Below are 27,972 nucleotides of genomic sequence, written 5' to 3'. Positions count from 1 at the left end.
AGATCATAAAAAACGAATCTTGGAAAAGTTAGCAGGATGGTATCTCTGGCCTTGCTTCCCAGTTTGCTGCTTAAACATCCGGCATAGGATGGACACATACAGTGCCAGGGTTCCTGCACAACTCCCAAGTGGTGTAGGAGTTCTAAAAACCAAATCTGGCTTTTTTGGGTGACTATAGTCTCTCTACTTGTCAAAGTGGGAAGATAGAATATTTTATTTAGCAGTTAGTTTATAACCTAAACATTTAGGTGCATGAAATAAGGGCCTTTATTTTCTTGCACCGTAATAAGTGTTAAGTTACAGTTAGCTTTTGGATTTTTATTCTTCTTAGTTAAACTTGGGTTTTATATAACCTTGTTTCCAGTTTCTCACACATGGTAGGTATTTTTAGTAAACATTTTGTAGATGAGTACCGAATTTACCTTATATCTAAGGAAACTTTAAAAGAGTAACTTGGACCAATAGGAAGAAGGACATTTTTAATTTAATCCATTATGTTTACAGGCCCTTTGAACGGACAGTTACCATGCATAAGGATAGTACTGGACATGTTGGCTTTATCTTTAAAAATGGAAAGATAACATCCATAGTGAAAGATAGTTCTGCAGCCAGAAATGGTCTTCTCACAGAACATAACATCTGTGAAGTCAATGGGCAGAATGTCATTGGGCTGAAGGTAAGGAATAGAACTCGTGTCTTGTGCTGAAGTTTTATTTTAGCAACTGTCTTTTCCATTTGTTTGTTTCAATGGTATTTTCATCTTGACCCCCAAAATAGAAACTCAGTGGGGAGATGGGTGATGGGAACCTGGGGCTCTGGCTGTGCTCTCAGGCCAAAGGAATTACTTAAGGCTGTTTGGAATTAACATTCCTATAGCAAAGGGCTTGACTCTATGAACTTAGAAGTCCCTTGAACTAGAATTTTGTAGAGATGTAGGCATTGAAGATTTTGGTGACATTCTAAGTGAATGATTGCTCAGCTTTTTCAACCCAGGAATGGTAGAAAATGAGTAGTAGTTTCTGTTTGTATTCGTACCTTGTTTTTTTTCCTCTATAGATTCCTATTTTAAGGTATAAAGGTTTTCATTAAGATGTGTTCATGTCATAAACTTGGTTAACACTGCACCATTTAACTGAGGGGTAGTATTGTTAGAAAAATTATTTCATCTTAGTAATGAAAAGATGATTCTTTAAGCTAAAATATTTACTCAGTTTACATAGCAATTTTGTTTCCATCTATAAAATTGTGATTCTATAGAATTAAACTTGGTAAAAGAAACTGGAATAAATGACAAATATCAAGGGTCAGATTTTAGAGATCTTAGCAAGATGTTAGAGGACATACATATTTACCAAGAATAACATACTTTCATATTTTGAAATAAAGCCTTAATAATTTTTATTACATGTTTCCAACAGGATTCTCAAATTGCAGACATACTGTCAACATCTGAGACTGTAGTTACTATTACAATCATGCCTGCTTTTATCTTTGAACATATTATTAAACGGTAAGTATACAGTACTTCAATTAGATTCTTACGGTTTTCCGAGTTAAGGTACATTGCTTATATTAAGTCTCAAATCTTTGGTTCTTTTACTTAAGGGATGACATGGTATTTACCTAGAAATCTGAAGTTACTTATTTAAATCAGAGGAATTAGTAGGTAAGGACGATCTCTCACAACTTTGCAAGTACTGAATAAAATTCACCATACACTTCTGAAATGTTGACATTTTCTAGTTGGAAAGAGGTATATGAGTAAAAGTGGGCAGGCTTTCCTTTTAGCTTTCAGTAAAATGGACTGCAGTTGCACTCTGCCTACAGCTTCTCTGCTCAGTAGAAATCTATTCTGGTGGTTCATGTTGGAGAATTCTTGTCTGTGGGATGTTAGGAGTAATGCTTTTGTTCTGAGAGCATCTGCGGAGGTAGGTAGAGGCATGCAGGGATGTGGGTGCTAGGATGGGCCTCAGGACAGGAGGTTTGTACACCTCTGAGTGGGGAACAGAAGAGAGGCATCAAGTGTTGTTACCTTCCCTAGAACTTTTAAAATCCTGGCTTCTATCATAGCTGTTTTTGCCAAGCCAACTTAGCTCCTTCTTTCAGAATCTATCTTGCCTCTGGAAATAAGATTTCAAAGATTAAAAACACAATATCTTAATAAAATTATTCAGTTTCTGGGTAGAAAGAAAAGGGAAGTGTTACAGTCAAGACTGCTTGTTCTCAAGTTCTCTTAAAACAGTGACAGGTTCCCCCTTACAATGTCCCTCCCAGTTCATAACATTGTTGTCATTTTCCTTGTTTTTAGTCATCAGCTTTAATATATGAGGACTTACTTGTATCTTATCTAACTTTTCTAGCGAAGGTGCAGATAGTGTTTCACTCTGGCTATATTTGCAAACAGATGGCTTTCCCCTGAGACTAGATTTCCCCTGACACTCCTAGGTCTGAACTCATGTAAAACAAAAACAAAAACCCTTCCCTTTCCCCACAGTCCCACTTGATGCTAGCAAGTGCTGAATATGAATGGGCATTTTTTTGGATTAGCATAGCCTTTTTGAAAAAAGAAACCCAAACCACACTGTTTAATAAAGTTACTCTCTCATAGGATGGCACCAAGCATTATGAAAAGCCTGATGGATCATACCATTCCTGAGGTTTAAAAGTCATGGCACAATGGAAACTTCACTGAACTCCAGTTTACTTCTTGGGCAACTTAACTTTATATTATGCACATGAAGCTTTCTAGGAGCCAGAGAGCATATGCTGCATGAAGACCTTTCTATCTTACATTATGGCTGGGAATCTTACTGTTCTGCTTGGATATCTTGTTCACACTTCAAGATCATTGTAGCCTTATCCTGGTTTTACTGATGTGAAACTTTGGACAGATTTTAACTGATTTTCATAGAGTAGTTTCTCTACTGGAAACCCGATGCTTTTACAAGCCATTATGATTAGAATGACTGATACAGGCTTAGCTCTGTGTTAGAACCAGTCACCTTTATCTTACATATCAAGTAGTGCTGTTCATATTACTTTAGTTCTATGGTATAATTGCATTTTTAATGTGTAGCCATAGTACATGTAGAATGACTGCTTTTGATGTTTTTTTAGTTCTGTGTGAGTGTGTGTGCGTGTAAAATACCAATTAAGTACACTGGTTTCATTCCATGTAAGCATTATACAGTGTATGTAGGTTGCTAGAGATTGTGTTGATCATCATTTAATTAGAACTACCTTTACTTAATATGCTTCAACTGTCGCCTTAACTGTGTTAAGCATCTAGAATAAAAGCCAAAATATAACTATTGCTGCCTTTCTAAAACCCAAAATGCAGTTCTGTGTTAAACTGAAATGTACACTAGCCCAGAACACTGTAATGGTACATACTGAGCTATAGCATAGCTGCTTAGTTGCATTTGAGATTTTCTAGTCAGTTGTGTAATGGAAATTTCTTTCTTCTAAAACTTACCGGTATTACTTTCTGAGAAATGATTCACTATATATTAAATGTAAAAATTCTTATACCAAGTAGGATAAAGTTTTGACTCCCTTTATTCATTTGTAGATTAAGTGGAATAATACTTAATTTTGTCTTTAATATTCTGTGACCTCACTACTTTGGGGTGGTCTTAGGATGTTTCCCAGGTAATCTGTTCCATTTCCTGACCCCTCCCTACAAAATGGAAGTGACACTTTAAACTGATTTTTTTTCTTTATGGTTTATGCCTATTTCATCTTAATTAAATATGTATAAATAAAGTGGACTTTTAGTCTGTTGCATCATTTGAAAGCATCAGTGCCCTTCACCAAACTTTTGCATGACTTAGAGAATGGGTGCATGAAGTTCACAACTTGGGCCTGTGGGAATCGTCTCCTGGAGCAGTGAGCATCCAGAGGCCCTGAGAAAAGCTGTCTGTGCCGAGAGAGCAGGTGTGTCAGGAAGAGTGCTTCCACCTGGGAACCACGGTTGGCCAGCCTGCACACTTACGGCTGAGCATCAGGAACTCAACAGAGGCCATGGGTGCTCTCTGCAATACCTGAGACCAAGTCATGTCCAATGACACTTAAAACTGACTTTGAAAACTATTACTCTGGGTCATTTTCCCCCCATATCATACAGCCTACAAAATAAAACTCCTACAGCCTTTAAAAGTATTGTCATAATATAAAAGGAGGTCAGTAGTGTGGCTTTACAGCTTACCTTGTTGAAATTTGGAAAAGCACACCAAACAGGGCTTCCCGGTTTACCTACCTAATTTCCTAGATGTGAGTCAGGATGGTTCCAAAAATGTAAGAATGAATGACATTCATGACATTTTATGGTTTTCTAGAAGGAACCATACTTGAAGTTCTTAAAAGGTACTACTAGTCTTGGTAATCATTTAAATAAGAAAATGAAAACTGCTTTCATTACAGAAAAATATCTTTAATGTAGAAAAGATGAGCATTTAATAGCTATAATGAAATAAATCGTTCCTATACACAGTAAACTTAATTGCTAATCATTCCCCAGGTTCTTAGAATCTGAGGACAGTAGGTTATACAAAGTAACCACTCCAAGAAAACATACCCAAAACCCCAGTGGGCAGCAATTCTTAGATTAGGAAGACAAAATAGAGTGACTCAGAAGTAGTAGAGAATACTGCACGTTTTCTTGGAAAATTCAAAATTGCTCAGTTTCCTGAAAGTTTTCCCATCTTAGTTTAGTATCTCTTAGCTACTTCTCTTTGCCACCCAAACCTGCCTTCTGACCATCAGCATACTAGGATGACCATCCACCTTTCAAATGTAATGTTTTCTCCCTAACACTGTCATATCTTTGTCTGCCTAAGAGGATGGCAACTAATGGCTTTCAGTGAAGTCGCCATGATTTAGGAAGTTTAAAACCACAAATGTCTCATGTGGTAAAACTTCTAATTACTATCATTGCACATTCACCAGTTCATTTAAAAGTCTGGTTTAAAAATACATTAAATAGAGTTCAACTTAACATTCAAGAGAGGAAAAGGCACTTAATACTGCAATTTCCAGAACATAATTTGTCTGTCTTCCCCTCCCGTGATGATACTGCTACACTGTTCATTCATCCATATACATGTCACAGCACCTAAGAGAAAGAGACCTTGTGGTTAGGTGGTAAGTTGACCCAGGGGCCCCCCAAAATGTTCTCTCAAGTACTATGTTGTCTTCTCTCATCCTGTAATTGGTACGTAAATTAAAAATAACTGCTTGGTATAGGGAGCTTGTGAGCAATAAAACCACTTAAACATAAAGCTAAAATAACGGATGCAAACAGACTCCTACTGCAGTGGTTAAGACACGGATGAGAGGAGAAGGCAGGAGCTGGTGGAAGTTGGCTAATTCCATTTCTGCAGGAAGGAGTCAAATAAATGTTGCTTAAAGCCAGTAAGTTGAGGATGACCTAAACAGATGACTTTATAATGTTAGGAAATAACCACATAACTTAGTGACAGAGGCAAGGGACTGAATGGGGGAGTGGGGGCAGTTACTGGTCACAGTGAAAAGTAAATAGATACATATAACTGTAGTTATTAGAATTAAAAACCATAAAATCTTCCAGATGATCAGGAGGCAACCATGCAAATGTAAGCAAATGCAGTGAATCTCTACAAGATACTACGTGGGAAAAAAACCAAACGGGCAGAATAGTTCATATGCCTATAACTTACCCTCTCAATAATAAGAGGGCACAACTCCAGGACACACATCGTTCAGGGAGGAGAACAGCGGGGTTGGGGTGGGGCCAGTAGTGGAGGGAAAATCGTTCTCATTGTAATTTTTGTGTTGTTTGGGGTTTCATTAAAACTCCGTGCCTGTATTTTTAAAACAACGATTCCAGCTTTTACTGTGGTTTTTAATTCTCCACGTGGAAGTTAATATAAAAACTTCCTTTTTGGAATCTAACATCTTGTCAACAGAAATCTCAGTCCCAAAGGAGTCCACCTGGCCAACCAAGGTGCTGGAGGGGAACACTGACAGTGTGGAGGGAAATTGTGTGTTTTCTGCCTGGGAAGAGTGTGCTTCCTGATGGGAAAAGCAGTTTGAGTTCAGCGTTTTAGGAAGAAAGGTGAAGTCAGCTGTATAACCCCTTACCCGCATGGCCCTGTATTCTCTCACTGATTTTTCCTCCGAGCAGGTCCCAAACAAGCAGTTCACCAGACTGACTTCCAGATAAAACAGAATTTCCATCCCAGATAAAGCATCTGCAAGCATGATTTAGAAATGATGATCTGATCAGTCCTCATGAAGGAGGGGCTCTATTACCCTGCCAAAGCAAGCCCACATGACAGGATCATGAACTTGTTTGTACATGTCTTCCCCTACTAGTAACTCAGGAAATGTTACCTCTGGGTCTCGTCCGAAGTCAGAGAAGAGATGAGCATTCCTGTCTGCACATCTATGACGTTTAGACAGCCATCTTTTCCTGTGCTGAGGACATGGCGACTGTCTGTAACATGAGGTAAAACGGCTTCAGAAGTGTGTTGAAGATTCTGACATTTTATCTCTGACATAACGTTCACTTTTGGACTCCTTGAGCTACTTGTACTTAACCAATGACTACTCTCTTCTCCTTGAAATGCTCCTAAGACACTGGGCTGATGACCCTTTGGTGTGAGTTCATTTGCATAAATTTAATTTCTCTGGGGAGCTGATGAAATAAGAACAATGTCCACTACAGGTTTTCTGTGGGTGCAAATGGCATGAGTAGATGTTACTGTGCCTGAAACAGCATCAGATACAGGTGACACTTTTATTGGCAGACTGCTTTCCTTTTTACATTCTTCTCTATTTTAAAGTAATAATTCTGACTCCCCCAGTTATCATCCGTAGTAAAAAGGATCATACTACCTGGGCTAAAAGCAGTATCACATACAGTCCCTGAATGGCACGGGATCTGATGCAATATGGTGGCTGTAGTGAGGTCCCAAATATTCACTGTGCCTTCTTTGGTGCCTGAAACCAACAATGTGCTTGCAGCATTTAGACTAATTGTATCTACCTAAGGAAGAAAACACAAAGTATTCCATTTAGAATCACAGTCATTAGTGGTTTTCCTAGGCTGACTCCGCTTAGTGGTTTTCCTAGGCTGACTCCGCTATGGGGACACAATAAATGTTCAACTCCACTGTACGGTGTACTGATGTGACTACTGCAGATGTGTTTCAACATTACTTAAAAATGAAATTCTTCATATGCTAGTGAATAAAAGGAAATATTGGTAGGGTAACTGTAATGCTGGATTTTAATATTTTTTAATTTTTAGAGCATGTGCAAGAGTGCATGGGGGGAGTGGCAGAGGGAGAGAATTTTCAGGTAAACTCCCCACTGACTGTGGAGCTGGGCACGGGGCTTGAGCCCACAAACTAGGAGATCATGACCTGAGCCAGGACCTGAATCAGGAGTCGGATGCTTCACTGACGCAGCCACCCAGGCGCCCCATTTGCTGTTTTAACATGGTCTAAAATTGACATGTTTCGGGATGATGCCTCCATGAGTTATAAACCGTACCATGATGCCAGGTGGTCTGAAGCACAGCAGACCCATGCTTATGTGAGGGATTTGGGAAAAGCGGGGGATCTCACGGTTGTATTTGCATGTCCACCTGGAGCTACAGACTACATAAATATCTCTCAACCTCAGCTCATCTGCCAACCATGCAAGTCAGGCATCAATTTGTACCTCGGAGAAAAGGCAGTACCGTCAGCTCGGGCGGGAGATGCAGCAGGGGGACCCGACCCAGTGCAGCCGGCACGAGTGTGGTCTCCTGGCTCATGTGTCCCTGTGTGTGCCCCCCGAGACTGTCAGAGGCCATCATGCTGGACAGAAGGCCCTGTCTACTGTCTGTGTCAGAAAGCATGAAAATCTATACCCCAGATAGTTTAAGGGTATCCAAATATTCAGTGTCATGCTCAGAAACTGGTATTTTGGAAATCGGATGGGACGGTAGTTAATTCTCAGGGAAATGGCAAATTGGAGGGGAAAAAAAAAAAGCAGACTTGGGAACCCAAAGAGTCAAGTCAAAAGAACGGAGAGCCCATGCTCTCCTCCAGTAAGCAAAATAAAATGAAAATGAAAATGAAAAAACAAAAACAAAACATGGGTAAAACCAACTGCCGCCACCCACCCTCCCCGGGACTCAGGCCCAGCTTTTGAGAAGTGCTGTGGCTGGTACTCACGCTGACGTCGTGCTCCAGCTCGGCCAGCATGTCAAACTGCTGTCTCCTGGTGCATGTCATTTCTGCAGGAACACCAGACCACACCTAAGGTGGAATATATTGCAGAAGGTATATGCAAACATTTAGAACGAAAGCATGTCTACCACATTCAAGAAAAGCACTCTTGACCAACCAATTGCCAGTTAACGTACTTGTCAACAAAATAAGGCTGTGAAATGCTTCCAGTTCCTTTCCTGCAGTGCTTGTGTTTTTATTCCCATTACAGCACTCACTGAGTGTCCACTGCACCTGTGTGTCTGTTTCTGCCCTCTGTACTTGCTGTTGTATTCTGTGGTTTTTGTGCAAACTGAGGAAACATGAGTGTAAAAGTGTTGTAGTGTCTACTGAGGGTTTGAGAAGACCCAAAAAGGCAAGTCACCAAAAAACTTACTAAAATTTAAAAAAAAAATTAAAAAATTAAAAAAAAACTTAATAAAATTTGGTGTGGGCAAGAAAATTGATAGGAATGGGGGAAATCCTGAAAAACTCTTGAAGAAATTCTAACAGTTTTAGGTTTTTTATTTCATTTTATATAAATGCAAATTGGAAGCTGAGGATGATGAGTACTGGTGTGGTCTTTGCAAGACAGTTGTGTAAGGTCCCAAAGAAGAGGGCAAGGATGGCCCCATATCAACAGAATAATGAATGAATGTGCATTTATATGTTTTGACTTGAAATAAAATGCATTCCCTTTTCAGGAGTCCTCACTTAAACTTGACATTTTCTGATTGACAGATTAATTGCTAGTTCTGACTGTGAGATAAGAGCGGCTGTTACTGTATACACTTGGCCCTTGAACAATATGGGGGGGGGGAAGAGCTCCTACCCCTACTCCATGCAGTTGAAAATCTACATGTAACTTTGACTCCCCCCAAATGTCACTGGTGACTGGGAGTCTTACAGTAACAGTTGACCAATGTATTTTGTGTTACATGTACTGTATACTGTATACTGTAGTCTTATAGTAAAGTAAGTTAGAGAAAAAAACGTTAAGAAAATCATAAATTCACAGTATTGTATGTATTTATCAGCAAAACTCCATGTCCAAGCAGACTGTGCAGTTCAAACCTGTGTTGTTCACAAGTCACCTTTATTTCTCTATAACTCTGTTTTGTGAATTCTGCATCATTCCAACCCCCAGTTGAGCGCACAGTACAGTAATCGGGAAAACTTCCTATTGAGAAGTACACATGTTGGGAAAACAGAGGCGATGACATTCAGTATCTTTACAGATCACTGACGCTCTGTGAAAAGGAGTGAAGTGAGGAAGCACACTAACAACAGGTGCATAACGGTTTATAATACTTGCAGTATCCAAACATTTTAAGTTATAAAATCTATACAGACCTTTACGGTGGAGTCCCACGATGCTGAATACAGTCGGTTGTCATGCCAACGGATCTTACTAACGGCATCGTCATGTCCCATTAACGTGTCCTGGCGTCTTGCAAATGCTATAGAGTAAAAATAGCTAACAGAAAAGAAAAGGAGGACTATTAAAAAGCATTCCAGCTTAATTTGGAGACTCTTAAACACATATTCAAGGAGTATTACGTTGTTTAATTCTACACTAAGACTCACTAGAATTACAAAATACTATTCTAATGTTATTACACCAAAATACTCAGTATCTGACTTTGAAACTAGAAATGTCCAGGTCTGGCTCATTTGTGTTTTCACCTCAGGTTAAAACAGAAAAACAGAGTCCAGTGGGAGAAATTACTAGATTCATACAATCACAGTCAAAGCCACCAGTACTAGCCTTATCTAATATCTGCTCCTTTTCTAAACAAATGCAGTGTCCCACGAATGGAAGACTTGTCCTTTCCTGCCTTCTGTCCACAAAGACAGCTATTCCATGTGTGGAATGACACCAGGAGCACACTCAGATACATACACATTATTATCCCACGAAGAACTAATGACAGTGGCATCTCCTGGCAAAAGTAAACAAGATGATAAAGCCTGAAATACAAATGGTTTGACATTAATTATATACAATAATTAGTAAATCCCTAACATGTTAAAACTATCTGTAAGCTCCCCCCAAAATTAATGCTTAAATTCTGTTTATTCTGGTTTTCCTCGTTATTTGGGAAGTGTTTTTTTTTCAACTGGCTAATTCTAGATGCTAGGTTCCTTCCCAAGTGTAAACAAATAAGTGTGTCCAGGGTACGTGGATCTAGCCTGTGGGCGTTCAGGGGCTCTGGAGGGCCCCCAGAGCCCTGGGCTGGACGAATTCCTCACGCGGGTAAATCGTGAGGGGAGGGTGGGCTCCATGTTATTCTCAAGGAGCCTCTCTGGATTACAGGCTTCCACAGGTAGGGAGAACTTCCAAAATTCTTTAGGGACTTTCAAAACCATTTGGATGTTTTACATTAACAATAAAATGTGTTTTTTCAGAAGAATTGGTTTTCTAGAATTCAGGGTCCTATTCACTCAGAAATGCATACATTATTTAAAAAACACAGACATGTTTAGTTTGACAGTTCCAGAAAAGGAAAAGAATTATTAAGGGGAATTCTACTGGCTGGCACTTCTAGTTTTCTAGGCTACAAGCAAAATCACTGTATTCTGAAAAAGAAGCACCCTGAAAAATTTTTAAATTGAATTTAGAAGTAATGTCACTGAGGTACCTTATAGACATCACACAGGAAAAACCCAACTGCTTGGGGAGAAACGAAATGCCATCACGTGTGTATAAAACAAAGTGCTACATGAATTTCCATCATATCACTGGTTTAAAATTGAACTCACCATATTTGAAAACGATATACTTCTTTGTAGCATTTTGGATTCCTTGGAGAACATCTTCAGGGTGGAATCTGGTTTAATGATGAGAAGGCAGACATATGAGAAAGATTTCCTGACCCTTACAGAGGATAAACAACAGTGGAGACAGCAGGAGCGGGGCAGGGGGTGAGGCCAGAGGATCTGGGGCCCCATCTGGTGACCTGTCACCTCATGACAAGGAAACCAACGCATACCCAGTCCAGGCCCAGCACACTGCTCACATTTCAGCATGACCAAACCCAGAACAGGCCTAGTCACTGACAGAAGCTCAAAGTTAAAGAGAAGTAGTGCCTGGGTGGCTCAGTCAATTAAGCGTCTACCTTTGGCTCAGGTCATGATCTCAGGGTCCTGGGATTGAGTCCCACTTTGGGCTCCCTGCACAGTGGGGAGCCTGCTTCTCTGTCTCCCCCTCTTCCTCCTCCAGCTCATGCTCTCTCTCGCAAATAAATAAAGAAAATCTTAAAAAAAAAAGTTAAAGGGGAGTAGTAAAATAGCAATTTTAAAGACAACAAAAATCATGGATATATATATATTAAAAAAATTTTTTTTCTTTTTTTAACCAATTGCCCAGTTATGGTATGCTACCCCTGAACTGAGTTAGCATTTATGAAGCAACCACTGACTTCCTAAAGAATAATCAAGCAGGGATTAAAATGTCCTTGCCTAACAGAAGCCTGAAAAAGTGTACAAAGGCAATCTCTTGGGAACCAAGACTTGCAAAAATGACAATGAACTCTGAACATCCCATATTTGTTTTTTTTTTTTTTAATATTTTATTTATTTATTTGACAGACAGAGATCACAAGTAGGTAGAGAGGCAGGCAGTGAGAGAGTGAAAGAAGGAAGCAGGCTCCCCGCTGAGCAGAGAGCCCGATGTGGGACTCGATCCCAGGACCCTGAGATCATGACCTGAGCCGAAGGCAGCGGCTTAACCCACTGAGCCACCCAGGCGCCCTGAACATCCCATATTTGAAGCAAGAAACACATTTCCTAATTTGTAAACTCAAAACATGACAAAGAAAAGGTCAAAATGAGCTTGAAATAATTTCTTCGGTATAGTAAACTTTAACATTTCGACCTCATTTTTGCAATACCAATACATACAGGTCTTGAGACTTCATCAAGCTGAAACACTCTCTAGCATTCAGCTTGGAAACAAAATCCAGCGAGTGAACATTACCTGAACTTTATCCTCTGGGTGACACTCAACTCTGAGCCTCTTCCTGACCATGCTGCTAACTCTGAAGAATGCCTTTTCTAGCAGGCATTTCTGAGACATCACCACAAAGTCTACTGCAGCTTATGAATTTGGGGGATCCTACAGGAAGCCGTAAGTCAGCCCAGGATGTGAGGATGCTGTTCTCAAAACAGATGACTCTGTGCCCATGCTAAAGGGGAGCCTGCCGGAGCCTGGCTCACAGCTGATGAGCCCCCCGAGTGTCCACACAGCCAAACATAGACCACGTGTGTATGAGCAAGGAAGGTCCCTTGGGGGTGACTATCAGGATATGCATATATCGGTACTGTATGTGATTAACAGAAGAAACAAAGAGAAAAAAACAAAGGCTTCTCACTTAAGACAAAACAAAACAAAACAAAAAAATCCTCTTTCCCCTTCACTTGGTAAATTTACAAAGAAGGGATATCATGCTTAATGAGCATCCGGGGTTTCAAGCCTCGACGCTCCCCAAGTCCCCACTCATGGTTGACAAGGTCATACAAGTACAGGAGGCTGAGGGACTTAAACCCTGGCAGACAAATCCAGCTACGAACACAGGCTCTGCTTGCTGATAAAGCTTTAGTGAGAAAATGCTTTCACGATACAGCATTTGGTCTCGTGTGATGGTGCTGGCACACTCGGGGGACAGGATCCCGGGAGAAGGCGGAGCGTTTCCCTCTGTCAGGGCACCTGCTGACCCCAATGGGGCCTGGCGTGCGTCCTGCATGTCACTTCCTTTGGCCGACAGCAGAACCATTATCTGTGCTTTGTGCAAAATCCTGTTGTATGCATCCTGAGGTTGTCCCAGAGAGAGCGAGGAAGGACATGCTACAGATAATGGACCATCTTGAGCGACTCTGAGAGCGGTAAGCCTGACTTCTCCGGGAGGGTTTGGTTGCACGGCACCATTTCCAGACTTAATCGGTGAAACACATAATTTTCTCCAATAAGGCTAAAGGAAAAGTCCCCTCCAAAACAGCCGGCTACTGTCAGAGCGAACTGTCTTAAAACCCAAGCAGGATGACTAAGAATCTGATAAAGTAGAACATTAACAATGTGTGCCTTGTATTTCCAGTGAAATTCCACAACAAATGCATAGCCCGTGACACAAATGAAACACCTAACAGCAAAGGTGCACTTGTCCATGCTCCCATGCACAGTGCCCTGAGACGCCCCGGCTACACTCTGCAGCCGCCCGGCTGTTCTGGGGCCTCCCACCTAGCAAGGAGCTGGGAGTGAGCTCTTTGTGCCCACCCTGTCCCTGGAATTTCTGGAAATCTTGTCAGCAATGCAATCTCATGATTGTTTCTGGCAAACTGCAGTGACATTTTCTGCAAAATGCCACAAACTGCTCAAAAGTCACTTGCTGTGGAGACAGCACACCCAAGTGCAATCCTTGACTCAGTACCAAGAAACCTGCATTCTTCGCGGTTCCAGGTAAACCACTGTTCAGGCAGGAAAACTCACCTTGTGAGGTTGTAAACACGGAAGACCCGTTACAAGAGACCGCTATTCCGGTAACCGCCCTGTTTAAAGACAGAGGTTTATAAGTTACCAACATCCTTGAGCTGGGACACTCGTCTCTTTCAAGTCCTGGATTTCATTTTCGCGAGTGTCTGTACGTATTTTGGTCACAGCCTGTCTGCTGGATCTGTCCTGCACACATAACACCTGCCACGACCAAATCATCAGTTGGGAGCTTCAAATTTTGTTTCTGGTGAGACCTGTGGCCGGAAACCATTCCCCCTCTCGGCTTCCCTAGCTGCCACCGTCAAAGTCGAACATCTTCCCGATGCCGTGAATTGGCTTCTCCTCAATTCCACCTTATCTGACTGTCCCCCAAATTGCTGAAACTCTCCTTTACGAGCACTTCACTTGCTTTGCTGCTGAATCGAGTTTACCGAGCCTCGGTTCAGTGAGGACACTCTGTCTGGTGCTGCCACTTCCTTTCACGGGTTCCTTCCTGTCTACCCTGCGGGAGGACAGGGCCTCTTTCTGTGGGTCACTTAGAGATTCTGAGAAAAGGAGAGCCACTGTTAGAACGGATGAGGTGGAACTATGTATTTCTTGGCAGGAGGGTGTGCTCTGGTCCCTAGCCTTGGATCTGAAGTGCACTGGGACGTTCAGACCCACCCGTGACCCATGGTGTCTGTGGTATCAATATGTCAGGATATCTGTGCCATCGAGCAGACCCCCAGGCCCGACTCTGAGCCTGGGTTTTCTCATCCATAACAGGATGGCTCAGGGGAGCTCAGTGCTTCTCAAACCTTCCTACCAAAATGTGCGAATACCCTTAATGGCAGAAGTCTAAACACTCATAACCCCTCTGGACCTGACAGCAAGCTCTTTTTTTGAAAGTATGGGTATTATTTTTAAAACTCCTGTGAACTTCGCCCTTTGATCTCTCACCCTCTCCACATACTTGTTGTAAATTTTTAAAAGGACACACCTTCCCCTACAATATCTGTGAGTTCAACACTTGGAGAAGATCTACCATGTTTCTCCCATCAAAGACTTGAGGGGCGGTGTACCCTGTGTACCCCAGTTTGAGAGGCACAGAACTACCTGCTGGCTGCAGACCCCCTCCTGGGCTCCAGAAGGACCAGCAGGAGACATGAGAGCATGGAAGACTGACATAAATCCATTCTGTGTCAAATTTCCCCTTGTCACGTTGACTACACTTGGCTGATCACCACAGACATTGTTGGGGGGAGAAAAACCCATCAAGACAACACGGAAAGAGAGTTCCCACCCTCTTAACTCCACTTAAAACAGTGTCACTCCAGGTCAAGACCCCGGTTTGGCAAGGACGGCAGAGGCGTTCTCTTACTCTTTGTGGATTTTATATTGCTCCTGTAACTGCAGTTTGGTGATGTTATTCCAGGCCAGGCTTTTACTTTCTTCGGTCAGGTCTTCAAAAGACTCTTCACCTGGAGAGACTACATTGAATTGCTGCCCAGTGAGTCAGCTGAATTATTAACAAGCACCGGAGACAACAAGCATCAGGGCCACAATATTTTCTATTATAACCAAATGACCAAGGAAACACAGTGCCCCACTGAAACATAACTACCCTGAAATGTGCTAGGGAGCTCCACGTTTGTTAAGAGAAAATGACAGAATGTATAATCTAAATAACATAAAAATCCTTGGGAGACAGACTGAAAAGTATCTTTGAAGACTGAAGTCTTTTTATACTCTTACCAGTGCTCTCGAAGTTTTCACTCAGCCCCTGCCTTAGGAACTTCAGGAAACACAAGACCGAGTAACTATTTCCTTGTCAGTAATCATTGCAAGAGCCTGACTATTCCCTAGAAATGCTGTGGTTTCCTTTTAGTTTCGAGGGGGAGAAAGCAGACTTGCATTCCAAGCTACAAGTGCCCTGGTCAGCATGAGAGAAGCAGTCCCTCCTGCCATCTGAAGGGCCAGGCAATTGCTCCCTAGGGTGATCACAAGACACTGGTGTGAGCCTGGTGACTAAGCGGGGCACGGGTTTAAGAGGCATCACAAGATAATCTCATGGTCTTTATGACTGAACCCCATGGGCCATTATCTCTTAGAGAAGAAAGGCCGGTTGCGTGGGGTCCCAGGCCCCTGTGAGCTGTTCCTCCGGCCTGAGAGTACACTCCACTCTCAGCACCTGTGAGGTCCCTGGGTGCCTGGAACAGACAGGAGTGTAGATGATAAGAAATCAAGGGACTTTGCTCCCAGGGTTCCACATAGTGTCAGATTCCTCCTGGGAGCCTGGGAGCCTGAGGCCATCCTATATGAAATGTGAAACACAGGTAACTGGCTGAAGGGGAGTACTCTTTCCTCCTTCTCCAAATACCAGATGTCACAATGGGGTCAAGTTCATTGTAGAACCTAGCGCATGCCAGGCACACAACACACTCTGTGTTTGTTCATCAAATGACTAAGAAAATGAATCAAGTGCAGAATACCAAGCACCCTGAATTCTAGATCTGTATGTGGGGAAGGAGGAGGAGGAGAGGGATGGCGAAGTGGTTTCTGGGAGAGAGCGGGGGAGCGGGGCCGGGGTGACCGCGGGAGAGAGCGGGGGAGAGCGGGGCCGGGGGGCAGGGTGACCGTGGGAGAGAGCGGGGGAGAGCGGGGCCGGGGGGCAGGGTGACCGTGGGAGAGAGCGGGGGAGAGCGGGGCCGGGGTGACCACGGGAGAGAGCGGGGAGAGCGGGGCCGGGTGACCGCGGGAGAGAGCGGGGAGAGCGGGGCCGGGGTGACCGCGGGAGAGAGCGGGGAGAGCGGGGCCGGGGGGCAGGGTGACCGTGGGAGAGAGCGGGGGAGAGCGGGGCCGGGGTGATCACGGGAGAGAGCGGGGGAGAGCGGGGCCGGGGTGATCACGGGAGAGAGCGGGGGAGAGCGGGGCCGGGGTGACCACGGGAGAGAGCGGGGAGAGCGGGGCCGGGTGACCGCGGGAGAGAGCGGGGAGAGCGGGGCCGGGGTGACCGCGGGAGAGAGCGGGGAGAGCGGGGCCGGGGGGCAGGGTGACCGTGGGAGAGAGCGGGGGAGAGCGGGGCCGGGGTGACCACAGGAGAGAGCGGGGAGAGCGGGGCCGGGTGACCACGGGAGAGAGCGGGGGGGAGAGCGGGGCCGGGGTGACCACGGGAGAGAGCGGGGGGAGCGGGGCCGGGGTGACCACGGGAGAGAGCGGGGGAGAGCGGGGCCGGGGTGACCACGGGAGAGAGCGGGGGGAGAGCGGGGCCAGGGTGACCACGGGAGAGAGCGGGGAGAGCGGGCCCGGGTGACCGCGGGAGCGGCACAGCCCGGACGGCCAGTGTGAAAGTGAAGGGCTAAGCATCAAACGCTGGCTGAAAAAACACAGAAAAGGTGAAGGAGAGAAACAAGAGCAACAACAAAACGCTGCCACGTCTCGTGGGATGCGAGTAATACCACCGGGAAAGAAAAGTGACCCAATTTTCTTTAAAATCAGCAGTTAAAACACAGACAAACAACAACAACAACAGGCTTGTCAGAGCTGTTTTTCAGGAGAATGGAGGACGGCCATCAGGTGTCCCAGCACAACCCCCCTGGGCCACACGGCTGCTCACGGCTCTCCTGTTCTTCAGAACCTTCAGGAACATCTGACTCAGAAACAAAAAGCTGCGGGTGCTCCCGTTTATTCTCCGTCCCCACTCACCTGGAGAATCCGCCGTGGGATCATCAGGACTGCAGGCCTGGGTGACAGTTTTCAGCTTTGGGGTGATTCGTCGAGGATGTGGGGTCACAAAGAGCTGTTTTGGCGTCTGGCCAAACTCCAGGATTTGGGTCAGCATGGCCACTTTCTCATCAGGGTCCTCGATGCTTTGGGACAGAACACAAGTAATGCAGGGAACCATGAGGTTCGAGTCCCCCCAGAGCACAAATGTCAAACAACTGTGGCTCAACAGGAGAGAGATTTAATCCTCAAACAGGAACAGAGACTCTGTGCCAGGACAGTCCAAGCCTCATCACAGATCTTTACAGAGTTTTCTGAGGCTCGGTGACTTACCTAACGGGGAAAGCAAGATATAATTCACTGTAAAATTTCCACACCTTCATATGATCAAAGAGCTGCATTCATCATTTAGACAAAGAGTTTTTTCGTAACTCAAGTAGAAACTCCTTCTAGATGTATAGGTACCTGTTCAAGTCTACGCCTCCTTCATAGGTCAGGGGATGAAATACTGAAAAAAAGATGAAAAACTCTCTTGAAAGGGGTAGTACTGTTTGGTTATAATAGACATTCCACACAGACTCTTATATAAAACTCAAGAACTTTGAACACATGGTTTTAAAGAAACTCATGGTCACTTTGCAAGAAAAGACTAATAAAAACCAACGGCAATAAATATCAACCCGAGTTATCTTTTGCTGAGCAGAAATCCAGCTGGCAGGTGAGACAGCCTCTTCTCTCCAGGTGTTTGCTGGTGAGCACCTCTGCCCCCAGGGGAAGCGCCAGTCACCCCGCACTGCCCTGCACCTGTCCACCCTGACCTGCTGGCTCCTCTTCAGGAGCTGACACCACTGGCAGCCTGGCGGCAGGTAAGAAGGAGGCTGAGGAGGGTGTGCTGCTGCTGGTTTCTTTCTGCTCCATTAATAGGAAGCCCTGGGGCCCTTTAGAGGAAGGAGGGGTGGGCGGCACTCTTCTACCGTATTCTGATTGAGTTTGAATTGAAATCCATGAGTGGGGTGGAGAGCACATGTTAGCATTGGAAGACTTTAGATCTGGGGATTGGGGCAAAGTTGGGGTCCTTTAGGCAGAAATCCTTCCTCCTCTGTTACTCAGTACCTGACCCAGGGCCATGGAGCAGGGGGCTGCCCTCTGCTGACAGAAGATGCTTCTGCCAAGCATGAGCTTGGGCTGCTCTGGCTGCATTTTTTTTCTCGATTTCAGCAAATGCTATAGGACATTTCTGAGACGCTCACTTACCATTGTGGGCCTCAACGGCATCACTCCCTTTCTGCTTGTAGCCGAATATTAGATCGATCCACTCGTGGAGGTGCTCTGACACGTAACTGCTTTCCAACGCGTCCTTGCTCTTCTGGAGGAAGTCCTCGGGACCTGTTAGATGAGACTCCATCAGAACGTCACTGTCTTCCTTTACTCTCTCCCATCTTTTCTGTCTATCCATATGCAGATACAGCTTCTGGGAGAGGCAAGAGGCACATATTTCTTAATGAGGCTTTTTGGGCCCCATCAGATAAAATATATATCCTGGTGGGGGGAAGGGAGTGGTGAAGATCACTCTCACATTTAGATCTTTCAAATGCATATCGATGTTTTTACGTCAGACTCGCAGACTAGTTCTGATTTGGAACAGAACTGATAGCGCCTCATTTACATAGAGAATTCTACTGCTATTTTAAAAAGCAGTTAAAGGCTAAATCATAATACTGAAGGGCCCCCTCCCCCAGGTGAAGAAGTGCTGAAACTCGGTACTTCCAAGGTGGTACTCACTCCGTGCCCAGGGTGGGAGTTCCACATCATCGACCATCTGCCCTCCTTGTCTCTTCCCCAGATCCAACTTCAGACTGTTGACTAAAAAGCTGACATCATCACCATAGAATTCTGGAATCAACTGAAAGGTTTTTTTGGAGGGGTGGGTGGGAAAGAATAGCAACGAACATTTTATAAAGCAGTTAGAAACAACAAGCCCAGTGAATTATTAGCTTTATTAACTGCCTACCTCTTTAAAATCTGTTGCACCATCCAAACAGTTTTTCCAAGTTTCTGCAATACTAGATACAAAGAAAAAAATTCAACTGAAGTCTTGGGTCTGGAAATAGCAACCAACGTGCTCCCTATGCACCTAGGTGTTGTCCTACACTTCACCTGTGTTAACTCATTTCTCTCATTAACTCATAATTCTCAACATCTGTATGAGGATTCCCCTTTGACAGAAGACAAGCCCTCTCTGAGCTCATGCAGGGAGTGACATGGGGTGAGGACAAGGACCCTGTCTCCATGCCCACACCATGACCCTCCAGCCACACACTGCCTCATTGAAGGGACAACACAGGCTACTGCTTAAACACAGCAAATATAGCATGCTGTTTTAACAGATCCCTTTAGAAAGTGACTAACTTGCACACAGCTTAGAAAAAAACTGAAGAGACACAGACTAAAAGATTAACAATGAATATTATCTCAGCGTGGTGGGAGGCCAAGTTAATTTTCTTCTTATTTTCTGACTTTTTTTTTTTTTTTTGCAAGGAATACTACTTTTATAATTTAAAAAAAGTCATTTAAACACTCACAGGAAATTGTATTCAATTCACAGCAGAATTATTTGGAATATGGAGGTGTTGGAAAGAGTCTAAATGTCCAACAATAGAGAAATAGTTAAAATACTTATGTTACAGCATACATTAGGATGTGATACAATAATTTAAAAGTCACTGTTTTGAGCATCTGATATATGGGGAAAACTTCAACATCTAATATGACAGGGCTACACTAGGCAGGACAAAAGCTGTAACTGAAAGATGTTCTTACACACACACACACACACACGACTAGAAAGAGCCTGAAAGGAACAGATGTACCAGTCAGTGATTTCTTGACATTTTTGAATCCGCTTTTTTTCAAAGCAAACATAGGGCACGTTTATAATTAGAGAGTTTAAGAACTGGTAGGTGAAGCATGGGGTCAAACCTGTTGAACATTCTGTCCGCGTTATCAAATCTTCCATTCTGCAGACACAGCATGTACTCGGGCGCTAGAGGGGAAATCAGAGTTGGGTGAGACAACAGAATCCCTGGTGAATCAACGAGAAACCCCACTGAACTGGGAGCGCCAATGCAGAATCTTACCTATCCTCACAAGGTAAAAGAGCACATAGCCGGGGGAAGAGTAGTGACTGCCGTACATGAACTTTGGCTCTGGCATCTCCTGGTAGCGGGTCTGCAACAGACGGGGAAAGACCGTGCTAGGTGTCGGCCGGGAAAACAGTAACCGCCTCAAGTAGCCAAACCCCAAATCGTGGCACGGGTACATTACATCCCTTAGTTTCTCTCTTTAAGGAGAAAAAGGAGAAGGGGGCAGGAGCTGACCTCAAGGGGGAGGGTAGAGGGCAGAGAGGGGTGTAAGGAAAAAAATAGGATGTAGATCCTCTAGTCACTTGGCATAGACCTCCCCTAATTTTGGGGAGAAATGAGTTTCCCTTACTATAAAAACAAGCCACCATGGCTCCGGGAGCTCCTTAGAAGCCAGGCATCCCCAGATCCACGTACCAGGAGTCTCTCCAGCCGTTCCTTGTTTAGGGCCCCTACCGGCCTGCTAAGATCCCGGAAAGTTCCTGGATTTGACAAATCTGTAAAAATAAATATATTTTTAAGAAATGAATTAATTAAAATAAAGCCAACAAACTTAACATTACCCCCATGGATACACGTGCACAGATTTATTTCCACAAATAATTTTTAAAAATTGAGACAGACCCATTGGAATTAAGTATTTCTGATAGTCACTTATATACTGTAAATGTTAGGGCTTGAGTTTTAAGTCAGCAAGTCACTAAAGAGTAGCATCTTTAATTTGAAAATACCCTGATCGTCGTATCAAAGAGTGCACGTATTGCATGGAGCACTGGCTGTTATATGCAAATGATAAATCACAGAATACTACATCAAAAACTAATGATGTCCTGTATGGTGACAACATAGCAAAATCAAAAAAATTATTAAAAAAAAGATGATTGATTTAAAAAAAACTATATTTCAAGGAAAACAACAACAAAAAATAAGCACATTTGAAAAGTCAGTATTCTTCTACCAAGATTTTCTGAAGTTTGAATTATAGTCAATATTATTATTGTGTGATAATAACATAATGTGAGGGCGCCTGGGTGGCTCAGTGGGTTGAGCCACTGCCTTCGGCTCAGGTCATGATCTCAGGGTCCTGAGATCGAGTCCCACATCGGGCTCTCTGCTCAGCGGGGAGCCTGCTTCCCCCTCTCTCTCTCTCTGCCTACTTGTGATCTTTCTCTGTCAAATAAATAAATAAAATCTTTAAAAAAAAATAACATAATCTGAGAAGTGGAATCTGAATGTTAACAGAGAAATAAATTCTCAAACTCCCAGAAAGTCTGTTATTTCTTTCAAGTGTAAGGGTTCAACTAGTGAACTGTCAAGAGGAATTTATTGTTCACAATATATAATTTAGAATATTACAAAATCAAATTGCAATATAGTCACATTTTTGTTGAAATAATGAGAGAAATACATATACCACAAGGTTAAGATGATTCTCATTAATGTAATCATTGATGATTTTTCTTTCCTTCTTTAACTATGTCAGTACTTTTTAAATGTTCTAGAATGAGTGATTATTACTTCTGGTGATTACATTTTTTATTATGAACTTTAAAATAATATGATAACCCCAAACCACTTTTCAAAGTGAAAAACTTAATTAAATATTTGAAATGTGATCATTACAGGTAATGATATGGTTTAAAAACATATGCATACTTTCTGCGCATGCCTTCCAAGAAGTCTGTGAGTCCTTTTGGGATTAAAAGAAGTTAAGAGCTAGTGGAGAAAACACCTACAAACCGCACATGACGAGGGGAACACGGACCTGGTACTGCGAGATGGAAACTAGCAACCCTTAGGACAGAGATCCAGATGGGCTGGAATCTGCTGACACCTCACGATCACAGCACCTGCTTTCCTCTCACACTGGGCCTTGGGGCACTTACCCAGCTCGGTGCTGCAGTAATCGTTGATTATCCACGGGAACACGGGGTACTGCGAGAGGTCATTGCAGCTGCGGTCCGCCAGGTTGTTGAGGTGCAGGAGGTACTGGTAGTTGGAGAGGTGCCCGCGCTGCCACTGCAGCGTGTAGCTCTCGGCCGTGCGCTCTGTGACGTGGTGCTCTGAGGAGGACAGGGCCCGCGGGTCACCACTGAACTTGGCAAACATGGGCTAAGTTGTACTGAGTGTGTAAAACTACATGTTTTGGGGTTTTTTGGAAAAATTTTTAGAAGATTTTATTTACTGATCTGACAGAGAGAGACAGCGAGCACAAGCAGGGGGAGCAGCAGAGGGAGAGGGAGCAGGGAGCCTGTTGTGGGACTTTCCCAGGACCCTGGGATCATGACCTGAGGGGCAGGCAGACGCTTAATGACTGAGCCACCCAGGTGCCCCCAAAACTAGATAATTGTAGACCCATCAGTGCATTTTTGAAAAATACGTTTTAAGAAAATGAAAAGTAGGCTCTGGTTGGTTTTCACCAAGTAGCTGTTGCATTAAGTATGAATATCTCCAAGGACATTCACCAGGAGGGAACGTTATTACATATTTAAATACACGATATAAAACATATATGAGGTGCCTCATTAGCATAGTAGCTAGCGCGTCAGTCTCATAAAACATACATGAAGGTATGGGGCAATATGTCCACATCACATGGTAACACATAATATTTACTATATTCTACACAGCCTGCAAGTACACAAAGTGCTTTAGTTTTAACGCCTTTCAGAAGCCATGACCATTTGCAAAAGCTTATTTCCTCCGCTTTTTATGAAATCAAAACAAAAACAGTTTTCTTTGAGATCAGGACGAGGTCTACCACACAGATTTGCCAATGCCTATGTATTAGGTAGGCAGGTGAGGAGCAAGGCAAAGAAAAGAACTAGCTGAAGGAGAAGAAGGTCTCTGGCAGGAAAACACGATTTCTCAAAGGAGAACCAGGAAGTCTCCACCCCCCCCTCCGAGAATACCCTCAGGAAACACGCAAACGTAGAGTAGGTGGCACCAAGGACAGCTTTCCTCCTGGAGGGCATAAAGTGACTCAACTATTTTATTTTGTTCAGAAGATTCTGCTTTCAACGTTTGATTGGCTCCGCCAGGCAATTTATCTAACTCATCTATTGATTCAGTATTTATCCTTACTTATTTTTACCAAGCTTCTTCTCTCAACAGCTCTTAGGAAAGAGCTTAAAAACTCAAAATGCTTGTTCTCATTTCCTACACTCACAATAACTCAAAAAGTCTGACCAGCCTGAGGAATAAGATCAGCGGGAATAAGGAAGCTTTAAGAAACAAGTTCTTAGGTCATGGCAAGAGTTTTGACTTGAAATTTTAGGATAAACCATGAAAGTTGAATTTTTTGTTGTAATCTTGTTATATAGTAGGAGGAATAAAATGAAAAAAATTTAATCGGGAGGCAGGAAATAACAATCAATGTGTATCAGAGCTATACTTGGCATTAAATTAAATGTAACAGCTTATTGTGAGAAGAAAAAAATTGAATTCTAAGCCTATTGTAAAATAAAATATACTCCTCATTCAAAATAAACTATTCTTCTGAGAGAAAATTCCATTTCTAAGGGAGTAAGAACAGCAAACAAAGTTAAGATGGCAATAATAAAATCCCAACATCTGCTTTTGAAAATCAACCCATTTTAGTTATCTAGCAACTCTGTAAACAAGAATAATTCAAGCATATAATTTCATATGTTCATATCTAAAAAGAAAAATCAGGTGTTCTTTCTGATAAAGGTGGGAAAATTCACATTTTTATGGAAGGCTGAGGAACTATTAATTTAAAGCAAATCAAGCCCATGGAGTCCTCTGAGTACATAAGGCTCATGTGTTCCTTTTGTGCTGTTTTCCAGCTTTATGATTAAGATGACAGTTAACGATTACAAACACATGACTGGACAACTCACTGCATCACATTAAGAAACCAATTCTTGGTTTCCATAAACGAATCTAGACACAAAGAACAGAAAAATAATTAGGTGGATTCTTTATAATCTATTCAACTTGGGGGTGTTACAATATAAAAAGAATTCAAATATATTTATCAAGAGCTTTTCAAACATACACTTGGAACGGACTACTGCCAAATTTCACTTATATGAACTCATGGTTTTATTTTTAGAATGCCATTTGCCCACCTTAGTTCCTGATATGAAGAAATAAGGAGACCCAGAAAGGTGATTCTAGATAGCATTTCTCTTCCCCTATTTCCTATCCCAGGTACTCAGGAGCTGAACTACTGTCATATGAATAAAGTGAGCACCGTACCTAGATACGTGGCAATATAAAAATAGAGGTCATCTCTATCTTGAGGTTCATAGAACTTTAGGTAGATGTCAGAACAGAGGTCATCTTCTGTGCAAAACACTTCCAAGCCCTATAAATTCAGTAAGAAAACAGTAAAATAAACAGCACTGTATTTACCTTGCAATCTCAAAACAAGCTACATAAGTACAAAAGCTTTTCAATGAAAGATGTCTACTTTTTATATGCAGGTCTTACTTATTCACATTCTCCACATACAGATTTGATTCAGCAATGCACATACACGTGTGTGTCTGTATGAATATGTGCAGGGTGTATATGCGTGCACACAGTTCACACAAAAGACAGACTTGCAGACGACGTGCTTTCAGTACGAAAAACTTGCACTTTTCAGACATGCCCTGAGTGTTTACAAGTCAGCACCATTGGCTAAACTGAGGATATAAGAATCATCTACCGAGAAGTGACATCCCACAAGAACTCACCAAAGGCATGAGGCCGTGCCTCCTTTTGTAAATGCGGCGGACATCCTGGAGTGTTATCTGGACCACAGGTTTCTTTAAAAGTAAATAGAAATCTCAAAATCAACATTTGGACACAATTAGAACCTGCCCTATCAGAAAGGTGAAAAAGTGGCCAAATCTTAACTTCCCGACATGTTACATGTGAACAATTGGAAAGGCAGCTCTTGGAAGAAGACATTTCTGGTTTTACGTCCTAGCCTACCCTTTCCCACTAACTTTATGACCTTGGACGAGTCTCCCTACCGTCACTCAGGACCTCAACAGTGCTAATGCACTGATCTATCATTCAGACTCCTGCAAGGTTGCTGAGTGGTAGGGGATATTAAAGTGCTGGTACAGATAAAACTTCTCAGGAATTTTGCTATCTTTTTACAGATCAAAGGTTTTCTTAGAACTGACACAGTATGTATTTTTTTAGAATTCTGTCCTTTATCTCTGTAATGACTACATTGTACTAAGACTCATAAACAACTAAGATTATTAAGCAGGGCTTCTAAATTTTTCTTCATGAGGAAAAAAGTGTTCTTGCTTCTCAAGAGGCTTAAAGCGCTAGTAAGAGGAGAATGAGGTTAGGAAAGCCACTGAGATTGGCTACATGGTGACACATCCACCTTGCCCTACGTGAGAGAGAGGAAAAGCCCACATGTGGAACTGTGGAAATTGCCCGACGGCTGGTCAAGGATCCGAGCCCAGAGATTTGGGAGAGGATACATGCTCACACTATGGATCCTGAAGCTCTAGCATATACTCCAGTATCATCCCAAAAGTTTTTGACCCAAGCCATAGTAACAGTAGTGGTCAAGCCAACTATTACACCAGTACAGGTGTAGTGTCTGTGGGAGGGCTGGGTGAGGGTGTTCCGCCACCTGGTGGACAAAATTGTCATAGCACCATTTTTCACACAGAAAAGAATCAGGGCTTTTAGTGACAGAATGACTGACCCCACCACGCGGAGAATTTCCAGGACATAGCCTCCTATGACAGAAAACACGTTCTTCAAGCTGCCATGCCAAATGGCCCAATGCACTGTCAGAGCGTATTAGCATTTCTGTTCTTCTAGTGAACCATTCCAAAAAGTGTTCAGCTCTAGATACAGCAACAAATCTTTACAAATTTTAGTGTGGCAATCCGAGTTTATCTTAAACTATCTGGGCGAGTAAATCTAAAGTCACTGTGGAAGAGAAGACTGTTTCCACCATCACAGTAGAAGCACCACACCTCTTCCAGAGGTGTGTTGGTGCTGGCTGGCAGGGGACACTGTCATACTGCTTGTGACAGACTTGGATCTACTGATTTTGCTCCTCAATAAAGAAAAACAAGAAATAACACATATATGGATGCAAACTCAGATATACAGAAAACACCCATTTCTCTTTAATTTTAGTACATTTCATTGGTTTCTTCCAGAATGGCTTCCAAGGAGAAAGGTATAAACCTCAAACAACTCTTTACTAAAATTGGGGGCGGGGGCACGGTTTCTTTTACAGTGAGAGCAAGTGACCCCAGAATTACTGGAAAGAGATCAGAAGAGCTCGAATCTGGATAAGGGGGCAGTCGGATGACGTAGGGAAGCCTGCTGAACACACAGCTGCTGGAGGAGAAGGGGTGGGGTTTCGATCCTCGCCAAACTATGAGAACACTGTAACTGTGAGGTCAAGTTCCGGGGAAAAAGGATTACTCCGGTGCTGGAGCAGCTCCCTATCTGACCCTGTGGCCCTCCTTACCGGGTATCCATTGAGAGGCTGAAAATACAAGTTTGTGTCGGTGATGCACACGTGTCCGGGATTCGTCACCAGCGGTGTCACCATTTCGGCTTTGCATTCCATGTGCAGCTTTTCAGAAACACTCTGAAATCTGACCATACAGTTTTCAGCAAAAGTAAGAAGAACCATAGATCAATCTACTTCCTAGGTTTCACTTTCTCGAAGGGAGCTACAGTGTGACTATGCACGGGATCTGTCTGAACACTACACTTAATACAAGAAAAATGGGTGTTATAAACTGGTTGCTTAAATAAAACTGACATTCTTAAAACAAAAACAACAAAACAAAAAACCTGACATTCTTTTAAGTGGCTGAGTAAACTCAAACAACAACAGATGAGTTTATCACAGACGAGAAGACACAAATAAGTAATACCAAACAATCTTCCACAGCTGAACTATTCTTCCTCCCCAAATAAACTGACCTTGAAACTATTCTTATATTAACATATTTCTCTATTGTTGGGTCTCTCAGTCCTAGTTTTTGAGTCACAGGTGCCATTTACTTTGCACAGCATTGGTAAGGCCTTGAGTCCATAATTACAATTACTTGAACGTCAGTTCCAAGGTATGTTCTTTTATGGCTTTACTGTGGTAAAACCAGTCAAATGTGATTTTTCCACTACCCCTCCTAAATTATTTAACTAGTCAAAAAAATCCATTGTCTTTTTCCTTTACTAATTAGTTAAAAAAAAAAGGGGGGGGCGGGGAACAACCAAGTCATCAACCGGGTAAAGAATAAATCACCACATTGTTAGCAGTAACAATGGCATGACATCCCACAGGACAGACTTCTACCTCCTTAGGGAGTGAAGGGGACCTCCAAGCCGGCTAGACACACACACTGGCTAGAAGAGCTTCACAAGCCTTTTCAAAAGCTGTCAGGAAGCTTAAGAT

General features: G+C 43.0%; 2 protein-coding genes across 10 annotated transcripts in view; one reads left to right on the top strand and one right to left on the bottom strand.

Moving 5' to 3' along the window:
* The window catches only part of SDCBP (syndecan binding protein), a 36,912-nt gene extending 33,147 nt beyond the window's left edge, over positions 1–3,765 (top strand). For 6 of the 7 annotated variants that reach the window (XM_082720323.1, XM_082720321.1, XM_082720319.1 and 3 more), the window contains 3 exons: positions 505–676; positions 1,419–1,510; positions 2,609–3,765. In XM_082720323.1, the coding sequence (XP_082576449.1) occupies positions 505–676; positions 1,419–1,510; positions 2,609–2,663 (319 nt within the window). In that variant the 3' untranslated portion in view covers positions 2,664–3,765. Of the gene's footprint in view, positions 1–504; positions 677–1,418; positions 1,511–2,594 lie in introns of all 7 variants that reach the window. The other variant, XM_082720322.1, reaches the window with a different exon arrangement.
* Positions 3,766–4,411: 646 nt separating this feature from the next.
* The window catches only part of NSMAF (neutral sphingomyelinase activation associated factor), a 58,711-nt gene continuing 35,150 nt past the window's right edge, over positions 4,412–27,972 (bottom strand). The window contains exons 10-31 of one of the 3 annotated variants that reach the window (XM_082720313.1): positions 27,037–27,166; positions 25,274–25,345; positions 24,792–24,900; positions 22,454–22,630; positions 20,985–21,064; positions 20,565–20,655; positions 20,407–20,470; positions 19,439–19,490; positions 19,210–19,330; positions 18,682–18,813; positions 17,893–17,935; positions 17,410–17,573; positions 15,086–15,185; positions 13,723–13,781; positions 11,001–11,068; positions 10,141–10,208; positions 9,591–9,714; positions 8,205–8,288; positions 6,877–7,027; positions 6,373–6,475; positions 6,121–6,230; positions 4,412–5,113 (exon numbers count right to left, since the gene is read on the bottom strand). In XM_082720313.1, the coding sequence (XP_082576439.1) occupies positions 5,019–5,113; positions 6,121–6,230; positions 6,373–6,475; positions 6,877–7,027; positions 8,205–8,288; positions 9,591–9,714; positions 10,141–10,208; positions 11,001–11,068; positions 13,723–13,781; positions 15,086–15,185; positions 17,410–17,573; positions 17,893–17,935; positions 18,682–18,813; positions 19,210–19,330; positions 19,439–19,490; positions 20,407–20,470; positions 20,565–20,655; positions 20,985–21,064; positions 22,454–22,630; positions 24,792–24,900; positions 25,274–25,345; positions 27,037–27,166 (2,197 nt within the window). In that variant the 3' untranslated portion in view covers positions 4,412–5,018. Of the gene's footprint in view, positions 5,114–5,703; positions 6,030–6,120; positions 6,231–6,372; positions 6,476–6,876; positions 7,028–8,204; positions 8,289–9,590; positions 9,715–10,140; positions 10,209–11,000; positions 11,069–13,722; positions 13,782–15,085; positions 15,195–17,409; positions 17,574–17,892; positions 17,936–18,681; positions 18,814–19,209; positions 19,331–19,438; positions 19,491–20,406; positions 20,471–20,564; positions 20,656–20,984; positions 21,065–22,453; positions 22,631–24,791; positions 24,901–25,273; positions 25,346–27,036; positions 27,167–27,972 lie in introns of those variants that run through there. The other 2 variants (XM_082720312.1, XM_082720314.1) reach the window with 2 other exon arrangements.

Source organism: Mustela nivalis, assembly GCF_964662115.1.
Source record: "Mustela nivalis genome assembly, chromosome: 2".
Taxonomy (NCBI): domain Eukaryota; kingdom Metazoa; phylum Chordata; class Mammalia; order Carnivora; family Mustelidae; genus Mustela; species Mustela nivalis.
This window is presented reverse-complemented; position numbering and strand designations above follow the sequence as displayed.